The sequence below is a fragment of the Hyaena hyaena genome, unplaced genomic scaffold, assembly GCF_003009895.1.
Source record: "Hyaena hyaena isolate Hyena2069 unplaced genomic scaffold, ASM300989v1 scaffold_88, whole genome shotgun sequence".
NCBI lineage: Eukaryota > Metazoa > Chordata > Mammalia > Carnivora > Hyaenidae > Hyaena > Hyaena hyaena.
The window spans coordinates 226,522-239,347 of NW_024080720.1; the positions used below are offsets into that span (position 1 = coordinate 226,522).

The 12,826-nt window shown below is 38.5% G+C and overlaps 1 protein-coding gene across 1 annotated transcript in view; it reads left to right on the forward strand.

The window, feature by feature from the left end:
* The window catches only part of LOC120233298 (ATP-binding cassette sub-family A member 3-like), a 127,702-nt gene that overhangs the window by 40,763 nt on the left and 74,113 nt on the right, over positions 1-12,826 (forward strand). Inside the window, exon 12 of the mRNA XM_039234460.1 lies at positions 9,240-9,369. Coding sequence (XP_039090391.1) covers positions 9,240-9,369 — 130 coding nt within the window. The remainder of the gene's footprint in view (positions 1-9,239; positions 9,370-12,826) is intronic.

A 12,826-nucleotide genomic window follows, 5' to 3' on the forward strand; every position in this document is an offset into this window, starting at 1 on the left:
TTCTCCTCTAGGGTTTTGATGGTTTCCTGTCTCACATTCAGGTCCTTTATTCATTTTGAGTTTATTTTTGTGTATGGTGTGAGAAAACAGAAAGAAATGGAAAAACATTCCATGCTCATGGATAGGAAGAATAAATATAGTTAAGATGTCATTACTACCCAAAACTATCTACACATTCAATGCAATTCCAATCAAAATTGCACCAGCATACTTCTCAAAACTAGAACAAACTATCCTAAAATTTGTATAGAACCACAAAAGACCCCGAATAGCCAAAGTAATATTGAAGAAGAAAACCAAAACAGGAGGCATCACCATCTCAGACTTTAGCCTCTACTACAAAGCTGTCATCGTCAAGACAGTATGGTATTGGCACAAAAACAGACACATAGACCAATGGAATAGATTTGAGAACTCAGAATTGGACCCAAAAGTATACAGCCAACTAATCTTTGACAAAGCAAGAAAGACTATCCAATGGAAAAAAGACAGCCTCTTTTAACAGATGGTGCTGGGAGAACTGGACAGCAACATGCAGAAGAAAGAAACTAAATCATCAGTATTAACTTGAGTAGGCCTGCTTGGAAGTGGATACCCTGCTCTTGGTCAAGTCTTCAGATGACGGTCACTGATTCCCAGGCTGTCACTTGATTGTAGCCTCAGAAATACCCTTAGCCAATCTCACCCAACTAATCTACTACATGACTATGTTTTTGCAGATGAGCCTAGTGAAAACAATAAGGAATATATTAGTGACAGGAACACGAGCATCACTGATAATGCCTAGCAGTAGGAGACACCTTAACAGAAATGGACACACTGGTAGCAATGGAGGTAACTTGATTCCAACGTAATAGAGGATAGGTGGTGACACAGAGAGGAACAATTTTTCTAATAAAGTGGCAAGGATGGAGTGGCAGCTTGGAACACCTGATCCACAAATGATGGTTAACAGAATGTAACTCATGAGGCAAAATAGGAGGACAGCCAATGAGGAAATTGACAACCTATGCTATCAAAAGAAATAAAAGTTGGATTGTCAAGAGCTAAAACAGGCTCTGATATAAAGTCATGGTCTCCTCCACAGTTTCCAGTGTTCAGAGCTTACACTCATTGACTGAAGGATGGTCTGGATTGACTAGAAAGAAATGCTCTGCAACATAACAGCAAATGTACATGATAATGATCGCCCAAGTCCTGCAAAGGGACTTATAGCAATTTACTTGGGTAACCATACTTGGAGATCCGAAGTACCATAACGGTCCTATTGTTAGAACAAGGCTATGTGCAGGCTAGGTAATAAATGTAGTCCTAGCTCTTGATGACTTACTGTAGGTACACAGGGACCACAGAATCGCCTAGTGGGCATTTCTATGGTTGTCAAACGTATAATTAGAAATGGCATACCTGGTAGCGGGTGTAACTCTTATCTTGACCCAGGCTTCTGGGGCAGATCTATCCTACTCGGAAACCCAAATAGAATCCTTTGAAACTGCCTACCTCCACTGGCCAGGGTGGTAAATCAAAGGCAATATCACATTTTTGGGAAAGTGGCAGAGAGGAAAGCAGCAGGAGTTGCAGTTCCTTTAACACTATTTAACTCTCCACTCAGGTCCTTACAGACCTGCAAAATGACAGTAAATCTACCACAGATTTAAACAAATAATTCACCTATTTGCTACTTTTGTGTCAGTTTTGGTAACTTTGACTTGTGGTAGGAGATTAACGCAGCCTAAGAACATGATATAGGGCCACTGATTTAGCAAATTCATTTTTCCAGTACCATCAAAATGGGGATCAGAGATTTTTTTTTATTCATTTGAAATGGACAACAATATATATCTTTATTTGTCCCGGAGAGCTCCTCAGCTCTCTGCCCTAATATAATCTGAAGGAACCTGGACTAGCTCTACATTTTGCAGAGCATTACTCTGGCCCACTGTATTGATGATTGGACCAGATAAGCAAGAAATGGCAAGTATATTGGAGGCCTTGGTAACACATGTATTGTGAGGAGGGGACAGATAAACCCTATAAAGACTCAGGGACTCACTACATCAGTAAAATGTTTAGGAGTTCGTTATCTGGTATCTGCCAGTATTCCTTTCCAAAGTAGAGGATAATTTAGTGTATTTTATACTTCCCACCACGAAAAAGCAAAATGATTCCTGCTGGCATATTCCATACCTGAGAATACTATTTTTACCTCTATACCAAGTGACACAAAAATCTGCCAACTTTTTTTTTCTTTTATTTATTTATTTATTTATTTATTTATTTATTTATTTATTTTACAAATAGTTTATTGTCAAATTAGTTTCCACATAACACACAGTGCTCATCCCCACAAGTGACCTCCTCCATGCCCATCCCCCCATCCCCCCCACATCCATCAGTCCTCAGTTTTTGTCAGCATTCAAGAGTCTCTCATGGTTTGCCTCTCTCCCTTTCCCCCACCATTTCCGCCCTTCTTCTCCCCCTTGTTCCTCCGTCAAGTTCCTCCTAATCCTCCTATACGTAGCAACATGGATGGACCTTGAGGGTGTTATGCTGAGCGAAATAAGTCAGGCAGAAAAATCTGCCAACTTTAAGTAGAGTCTAGAGCAAGAAAGGACACTGCTCTAGTAGAAGCGCTTCTGCTGCTTGGTGATCCCAATCTTTATGATATTAGTGGTGTCATGCTGGGAAAGTATATCATGTTGATTTTATGGTAAACCCCAATGGGAGAATAATAGTGCAGACATCTAGAGTTCTGTATCAAAGCCATGCCATCAACAATTGAAGCAGAAAATTACGTTTTTCAAAAACAGTTCCTGGCACACTGTTAGGTCTTGATAGAGATGAAGTAGCTGATCACAGGACACCAAGTAACTGTTTCCAGAAGTGGCCATGATGAGCTGGGTTCTATCATGAGCTGGAACCACCATATCAGTAGGGACAGGCAACTACCCGTCGTAAGATGGAAGTGGTATATCAAAGATTGAACATGAGCAGGAAATCTAAATCTTCATGTCATCCATGATTATCAGTTCAGTGCTTCTTCCTCAACCATATGGCCATACAGAGTTCTCATTTTAACCAATTCACACAGGAGGAAAAAGTTCTAAGTTTGCTTCACAGGTAACTCAGCTTGGTACATGGGTGAGGTTAGCAGCTGCACTAGAGCCCTAATAGGAATAACCTTGAAAGACAAAAGGAGAGGAAATCCTTCCCAAAGACAGTGCTTCAAGCTCCTCACCTCATTCTCTCCTTTGTGTCACTGAATTGGCCCAAGACTACTGAACTGGGCAGTGATTAGTGATCTGGCAAATTAGGGGCTTACAATGGAAGATTAGGGACAAGAAATTCTAGGGTAGAGGCACATGGATGGAAATATAAGAGTGAGAACAAAGTGGGAAGACATTTATAATTCATGTTAACCCACTAGAGACTACATATAATGGAAGAAAGTACTAAATAACTATGGAGACAAATTTGGAGATAAATTTGGAGACAAATTGACTCAGGTGACATTAGGTAGCCTCTGCCATCAGTGATTATACTAGTGGTACAGGAATAGACATATATAATGGCAGGAGTATAATAAAAACTAAAATATGGGTTCTCACCATAGTTAATCTTGCTATTCTTTTTGCCATATGTCTAGCATTTCCTCAACAAAAATCACTTCTGAGGACCAATCCACAAGGAGATTAGATACCTGCTTGGTGTCTAGATGAGTACATTGGACCTGTTTAACACTGAAAGGCCATTCATTTCATCTTATAGGAATCAACACTTACTCTAGGCATATTTTTGCCTATAGAGCCTCAGGCAAGATAATATCCCAGAGCTTATTGTTTGGTCCACCAGTATGGATTCCACATACAGTCACATCAAAGAATCCTACTTTTCAGCGAAAGAAGTACAATAGTGAGCTCACAACACTGGGATGCGCTGGTCTATACATATATCCAGAATCTCTCATCTGAGGGGAGTGATGAAATAGCCTGCTGAAGACATATTTGAGGCAACCATGTAAAGATGGTAACTTGCACAAATGAGTTGCCTTCTTTCAGGATGCAGTATTCACGCTAAAGTAATGTGGTGCCTTGTCCCCAACAGGTAGGAGACATGGTTGGAAGCCAAAGGGTAGAAGCAGAAGTGGTCCTAGTTACTAGTAGTCCTAGTGATCCATATGGGCACTTGGTACTTCCTGTCATCCCAATCATGGCCTGTGGGAGATCGTGATCCCCAAAAGGAAGATGCACCAAGAGATCCTTTGAACTATAAACTGGTTACTGCTAAGTCACTTTGAACCTTTTTATGCCAGGAGACCAACAAACAAGAAGAGGAATCACATTTCTGGCAAAGGGTGGTTGATTCTAATCACCAGGAAGTAGAGTTGATAGCTATTACATTGTGAGAATAGGGAGGGATACATTTGGCACTCACATGATCCCCTTATATGTCTTTATAGTCTCCTATCCAATTTGATAGTAAATGGAAAAATATAGCAGTTATGGCCTGAGGAGTGCATAGTTATTTCAGGAAGAATGTCTCGATCAACCCCACATAAGATTATCAGCAATGCTAGCCAAATATGAGAGTAATATAGAATGGATAGTAAATTATGAAGATAATCTCAGTTGCAGTGTTAAGGCTAGTGACAGGGATCCCACTTACATTTTTCACATAAGTTCCCCTCAAAAAGTTTGACTACAGTCCTGAGGGAGCTGCTATGAGGACCTGGTGAAGGAAGAGAATTCAATGCAAGGAATGAACCAGATAGTATACTGCACTGCCCAGATGCCACCCTCTGGAATGAAAGACTTTTTTCCCAGCTGTGGAAAAAAGTGTCTGTGTCACTGAGAGCTTCAGCTGACAGCTCTCACTGTCATCTTGTTTGGAATATCTTTGGCAATGAAAAGCCACCTCAAAAAGGCTCTTGTTTCTTGCCTTGGAGAAACCTAAATCCAATGACTATTCAATGAGGGGGCATGAAGACCCTATCTCTCAACTTGGGATAACTTTAAATAGCCATTCTAGCCTAACAGCTCCTCCTGGGGTCACCTGAGGCCTTAGAGTTGCTGAACTGTATTTTGTCTTCATCCTCTGCCCAGTTGTCTTTCCAGCCTTTTCTTCTACAGGTTTTGATCTTGAGAGCACTCTTTAATAAACTCCCTACATTCTAAACTTTTAATCAAGAGTGCTTCTTGGGAACCCAGCTTGTAACAGTGACCTTAAAGCTGAGACCAGGATGATGAGCATGGAGAGTATAGTTTAAAAAAAAAAAAAACAAAAAAAACAAAACCAAAACAAAAAAAACCTAGGTACAGATAATTCAAACAGACAGAAAATTCAAAGCCCTAAGATGGAAAGGATCTTCATTTGTTGAGGAACACAGATGAGATTAAAGTTGGAGTGAACAAAGCAAAGAGGAAAAATGACATGAACTGAATTTGGCAATATAGTCATAATACAAATCATGTAGGGGACCTTGAAAGCCACAATAAAGCTTGGATTCCATTTTTTAAATGTTGGACAATAATTATAGGCCTTTATTATTTTTCTTCAAGTTTTTATTTAAATTCCAGTTAGTTAGTTAACCTACAATGTTAGTTTCAAGTGTAGAAGTTAGTGACTCATTACTTATATACAATGCCCAGTGCTCATCACAAGTGCCCTCCTTAATACCCATCACCCATCGCCCACCTACCTTCCCTTCTGTTTCTTGGTTTGCCTCTCTTTTTTCCCCCCACGTATTCGTTTGTTCCTTAAATTCCACATATGAGTGAAATCGTATGGAGATAGAAGTGTAGAGATTCAGAACATACAGTAAAACCTTGGCTTGCAAGCATAATTCATTATGGAAACATGCTTGTAATCCAAAGCACTTATATATCAAAGTGAATTTCCCCTTGAGCCTAAGTGTCCATCAACAGATGAATGGATCAAGAAGATGTGGTTTATCTATACCATGGAATACTACATAGCAATGAGAAACAATGAAATCTGGCCATGTGTAGCTACATGGATGGACCTTGAGGGTGTTATGCTGAGCGAAATAAGTCAGGCAGAGAAGGACAAATATCATATGTGTGCACGTATAGGAGGAATAGGAGGAACTTAACAGAGGACCAATCGGGAGAAGAAGGGGGGAAATGGTGGGGGAAAGGGAGAGAGGCAAACCATGAGAGACTCTTGAATGCTGACAAAAACTGAGGACTGATGGATGTGGGGGGGAGGGGGGATGGGCATGGAGGAGGGCACTTGTGGGGATGAGCACTGGGTGTTATGTGGAAACTAATTTGACAATAAACTATTTGTAAAAAAAAAAAAAAAAAAAAAAAAGTGAATTTCCCCTTAAGAAATAATGGAAACTCAGATGATTCATTCTACAACTCCAAAATATTCATATAAAAATGATTACAATACTGTAATATAATACAAAATAATAAAGAAAATACAAAATATACAGAAAAATAAATTAACCAGCACTTACCTTTGAAAATCTTCATGCTGTTGTGAGGGAGACAAGAGAGGAGGGTTATTGTGTAGGACACAATAGGATCACTAATGATCACTGCTATCTATTGGCTCAATGGAATCTTCTTCTTTTTGTGCAGCTTTAATAAGGAACCTATCCAATGACACTTGCTTTTGCCTCCTTTTGAGGATTTCGTGGAAAGGTGATGTTGCATTGTCATTAAACAGATTAATTGTTCACACTGCTACACCCTTATTCAGGTTATCTTTTCCACAAAATTTTGCAGTGTTTCCCACATCTTACACATCTCCCTAATCTGATTTAGAGTGAGGGGTTTCTCCACCTTTTTGTCCTCCTTCTCTCCAGACAGGATGCAGACGTGACTTCTTATAAAATCTTGCCATTTCAGCCACTCCCATACCTTGTTTGTACTTCTTGATGATTTTGTTCTTAACTTCCACCATAATTATCTCCTTCTTCTTACTGCCTTTCTTTTCAACCTTTTTCTGCATGGGGGCCATTGTATACACTTGCATGGATGTTGACTACAGTACAGTATTAATAAACTCTTGTCATTTACTGTATTTAATGTAACTGGGAGTAAGGCAGCAGGAGAAAGTGTCTATATCTACAGGCAACCTGACCTAGAATGAAGCAAAGCATCCCTAAGCTTACTCTTGTAAAAAGCAAAGGACTGTCTATACATGCTTTGAAGTTACAAAAAATACGCTAGTCCCTTCCAACATTCTGAAAAAATCACTGATTTCTGCCAAACACCGTGTCCCGAGATCGAGCATCCAAGCATAGGAGATGATCACCCACAATCCCACATTGAGAGAGAGAGAAAGAGAGACAAGAAGCATTGGCTCAGCTGTGATCATGTGATGTTTGACATCACGTACTACTCATATCACAAGACATTTCTCATTTATCAAATTAAAAATTATTGGAAATGTTTGCTCATCTTGCAGAACATTCACAGAACAAGTTACTCACAAACGAGTGTTTTACTGTATGTGGAGTAGAGCTGAAAAGATTTTCTTTCTCGTTGGTTGTGAAATTGAAGGAAAAGGAGGACGCTAATGTAGTTGTTGGTTTTTTGCCTTGAACAATGGGTGGTTGTTGGAGCAATTTATGGATATTGAAGACATTGGGGGAGAATTTGAGGTGTGCTTGGTTAGTTAAAGTACAAGTTTCAAAAAGATACAAAAATACAGATTTGAAGGAGTATATGCACCCTGATGCTTATAGCGCATTATCAGTAATAACCAAACTATGGAAAGAGCCCAAATGTCTATTGACTGATGAATGGATAAAGAAACACACATACACAGCAATATTATTCAACCATCAAAAAGAATGAAACCTTGACATTTGCAACAATGTGGATGGAGATAGAGTGTATTATGCTAAGAAAAATAAGTCAGATAAAGACAAAAACCATATGATTTCACTCATATATGGAGTTTAGGAAACAACAGATGAACATATGGGAAGGCGAAAAAAAAGAGAGGGAAGCAAACCATATGAGACTCTTAAGGATAGAGAATAAACTGAGAGTTGATAGAGGGAGGTGGATGGGGGTGGGTGGGCTAAATGGGTGATGGGTATTAAGGAGGACACCTAGGGAAAAAACTTTTATTGCCATTTGGAGTAAAAGAGAAACACCAGGGTTTTGTTTTGTTTTTTGTTTTTTTTGTTGTTGTTGTTACACAAGATGTTTTTTATTCACCATCTGTTTGTTATATTGGAAGGAGTATATGTTTGAAGTCTGAGTGAGATGGGCTTGAATCCCAACTTTTTGATTTAGATATTGTTTCAAGTGTTTTCACTTCATTTTCATTAAAATTTTAACCAAAATCCTTTTACTAGTTTCACAGTGCCTGTGTTTTCTCCAGATAAGCAAATGTTTATATATCATCTTCCCTTGAGGGCATCTATCTTTTCTTAAATTTAAGGCTAATTGGTTGCCTGGAAATGTGACTTCTCTGATGAGTTCAAGAAAATATATGATTTTTTTAGATTATTTAGTTTCTTGTTTCCTAGAGTGAGAGTGATGCCCTTTACATACTTTTGCATCTTTTTTTAAAATTTTTTAAATGTTTTATTTATTTCTAGGAGAGAGAGAGAGACAGTGCGAGCAGGGGAGGGTCAGAGAGAGAGGGAGTCACAGACTTTGAAACAGGCTCCAGGCTCTGAGCCGGCAGTCAGCACAGAGCCCGACGCGGGGCTCGAACCCATGAACCGCGAGATCATGACCTAAGCAAAAGTCGGACGCTTAACCGACTAAGCCACCCAGGCGCCCCTACATATTTTTGCATCTTAAGCAGGAGCACTGCTAAACTACACATAAGAAGAAATTTGAGATGCCTACAAAATATCTATGTTTTAGATGTTCTATCCAGGTTTTCTGTTGGCAGTTCTCTAAACCAGGACAAATGCATGAAGTGAAGAAGATTATGGCATCATCAGCTTTAAGATGTTAATTGAATCAAAACATGAATGGATATTCCTGAGGGATGTTTATAGAATTACTGTGAAATTTTACAACTCATGTTATGCCTTCAATTATTTTTTTCCAATCACAATTTCATCTTTCTTAAATTTTGATTTATTTTTCCTCATGAGGTTGATTATGTGGCATGGTTTCTTGTATAAATAGTTGATATGAGTGTTTGTTCTTTTAAAGTGATAGCGATAGTGATAGTCAATAGATAAAGTCAATAGATAGTGATAGATAAAGTCAATATTTGTGGATTTTCCTCAACAGGAATTCCAAGTACAGAATACTACCAAGATAGCTGTAAAAGACTTGTCTTTGAATTTATATGTGGGGCAAATTACTGTTCTTCTAGGATACAATGGAGCAGGAAAATCCACTGCACTATCTATTCTCTCAGGTAGGTGTACACATCTCTTCAGAGTGTTGTAGACACTGTAGATCAAGCTTACAAGACTTTTTTGTCTCCTTTTGATGTTTACAATATAGCCAGTTCAATGATACATAAAATTGTTCAGTAATTCACTTTCTTTTTAAGTTGTAAATAATTTCATGTGAGCGATATCAGATATCAGGTTTTACAGATATTTTACAAAGTAACCATTGTAAAAAAAATGCTCAAAGAATTAAAGGAAACCACGATTAAAGAAATAATGGAACATGTGTGAAAATAATATCATGTAGAAAATATCAGTTACAAGGTAGAAATTATAAAAAGAAGAGTCAAATGGGAATTCTGGAGTTGAGAAATACAGTAACCAAAGTGAAGAATTCATTAAAGAATTCATCAACAGTAGATTTCATCAATTGTTCCAAGAGAGAACCAGTGAACTTGAAGATAGATTGATGGAGATTATAAAATGTGAATAAAACAAAGGAAAAAGAATTGAGGAAAATTAAAAGTTTCATAGGAAGTTTTGATATCTTTAAATATACCAGCATACATATAATAGAATGTAGGAGAGGAGAAAGAGAACAAAGCTAAAAAGTAGTCTACAAAATAATGGCTGAAAACTTGCCAAATTTTCTGAAAACATTAATCTACACATCTAGGAAGCTCCACAACTTCAAAAAGGATAAATGTGAAGAGATCATCACCCAGAAATACCATTCTAAAATTATGAAAGGGAATATCTTGAAAGCAACAGGTCAAAAGTTATTTGTCACATTCAGTGATGTCCCAGTAAGACTAGAAGCTGAGTTCTCCTTAGAAATAATGGAGGCCACAGTGCCTGGGTGACTCAGTTAAGTGTCTGACTCTTGGTTTTGGCTCAAGTCATGATCTCACAGTTTCCTGGGTTTGAGCCCCACCTTGGGCTCTGTGCTGGCAATGCAGAATCTGCTTGGGATTCTCTTTCTCTCTCTCTCTCTCTTCCCCTGCCCTGCTCATGCTGTCTTTATCTCAAAATAAATAAATAAACTATAAAAAATTTTAGAAACAATGGAGGCCAGAAGGCAATGCGATGATATATAACAAGTGCTGAAAATTTGAAATGATCAGTTATTAGTAATGAAATGGAATCAATAATCAAAAATTTCCCAATGAACAAATGTTCAAGAACAGATGACTTCACAGATGAATTTTATCAAACTAAAGAAGAGCTAATGCTCATTCTTCTCAAAACTTTCCAAAAAATAGAAGAGGAAGGAAAACTTCTAAATTCTTTCTGCAAAGCCGGCTTTATACTGAAACGAAATCAAGGACCCTACGAAAAAGAAAACTACAGGTCAGTAATTCTGATGAACATATATATAAATCTCTTCAACAAAAGTTAGCAAAGCAAATTCAACCATACATTAAAAGGATTCATCATGATCATGTTGGACTTATGCCAAAAATACAAGGGTGGTTCAATATTGGCAAATCAATCAATGTGATACATCACATTTATAAAAGGAAGGATAAAAACCATATAATCACTTCAAAAGATGGATAAAAAGCATTTGGCAAAATACAACATCCATTCTTGGTTAAAAACTCTCAACAAAGTGTGTTTAGAGGGAATATATTTCAATATAATTAAGGCCATATATGACAAACCCACAGCTAATGTCATACTTAATGGTAAAAAGGACCCTGAGCTCACACCATCCCTCATCTATAACTAGATATCATCCACATCCAAGTAAATAAACAAGAATGATCCAAAGACTGGAAAAGCAAATGACAACTAAATATAAACCAGAAGCTGCATCTGAAAGATTAGGAAGGTTAGAAAGGCAGAGAAAGGGTGCCTGCAGGAGGCAGGAAGCTGTACACAGGAATGGCAGAGAAATGATTCCGTGCACCAGGGAGCTCACACAAGGAAGACTAATCCCCATAATCTTTGGCTTTGAACACCAGAGGGGCTGAATCCTGTGAGTTTGTATAGCCAATGGAGCCTGGAGCTTTAAAAGTCAGCAGATTCAACACTGAGTGAACTGGGAGGGCTAGTGATAGCTGAACCACTGCCCTTAAAGAGACAGTACCCTACACAGAGAAGCAACATAAAAATGTGAGTTTACACACAATGCCCATGAATTCTGAGGACTTGCTTACTTTAAGCCTGTTAGCCTAAATCCTGGGCTTAGGACAAATTTTGTTAAGGCCACATGTTCTCCCCTTCCAATCACTGAGTGCAAAGCTGTCATTGAGTGCCCTGAACATCCGCTGTGCTGTGTGTGCCTAGCCATCCTTGTGTGCTGAGCCCTGTCTCCAGCCCACTGCTGCTGCAATATTTGGGGGGATCCCGCATAAGACTAGTGGCCCAGCACACTAGTCACCTCACTCCCAAGTTCCCTGGCAGGTACACCCCTTAAGAGCTGGTCTGCCTCAGTCCCACTAACACCAGAGAGAGCAAGCACAACCACAAAAGTCAGAGAATCACTGTCAATGACTTCACTGAAAGGAAAAGTGACTCAGACACAATAGCAGAGCATAAACAACACACAGAGGATACTCTCCTAAAGTGCCAAGTTCTGATGAACAGGGGGTAACGCACTGTATGGCACTCCAGGACCTCTTCTTTATAAAGTCACCACTTACAAGAGCAAAAGACATAGCTGACTTTCCAAACACAGAAACAGAGAGGAAGACAAAAAAGGAGACAGAGAAATTTATCCCAGATGTAAAAACAGGACAAGGCCACAGCCAAAGATCTAAGTGAAGCAGATACAAATAACATGGCTGATAGAGAATTTAAAGCAATAATCATAAGGATACTCACTGGACTTCAGACAAGAGTGAAAGACATAAGTGAGACCCTTAACACAGAAACAAGGAACAACATAGCAAAGATAAAGGGCTCAATATATAAAAATAATGGGTTCAAATTTAAACAGTTATCAACTTAATATGGACTGCTATATGCAGAAGAGGTTATATACAAGCCTTAATGATAACCATATATCAAAAACCACTAATAAATATACAAAGAATAAAGAGAAATCCATATATATCACTAAAGAAAATCAACAAAACATGAAAGAGAGAAAGACAGCCTACTGAATGGGAGAAGATATGTGCAAATGATATATCCATTAAGGGTTAATATTCAGAATATGTAAAGAAAAGAAACAATTTGATTTAAAACGTATACAAGAGAGGTGTCTGGGTGGTGGGTCAATTGGTTAAATGTCTGACTCCTGATTTCATGAACCTGATTTGCAGTTTGTGAGTTTGAGCCCTGCATCAGGCTCTGCACTGATCGTGTGGAGCCTGCTTGGGATTCTCGCTCTCCTTCTCTCTCTGACTCTCTCTCTCTCTTCTCAAAATAAATAAACTTTAAAAAATGGACAGAGGACCTGAATATGCTTTTTTCCAAAGAAGACATATAGATGGCCAATAGACATATGAAAAGATGCTCAACATCACTCAT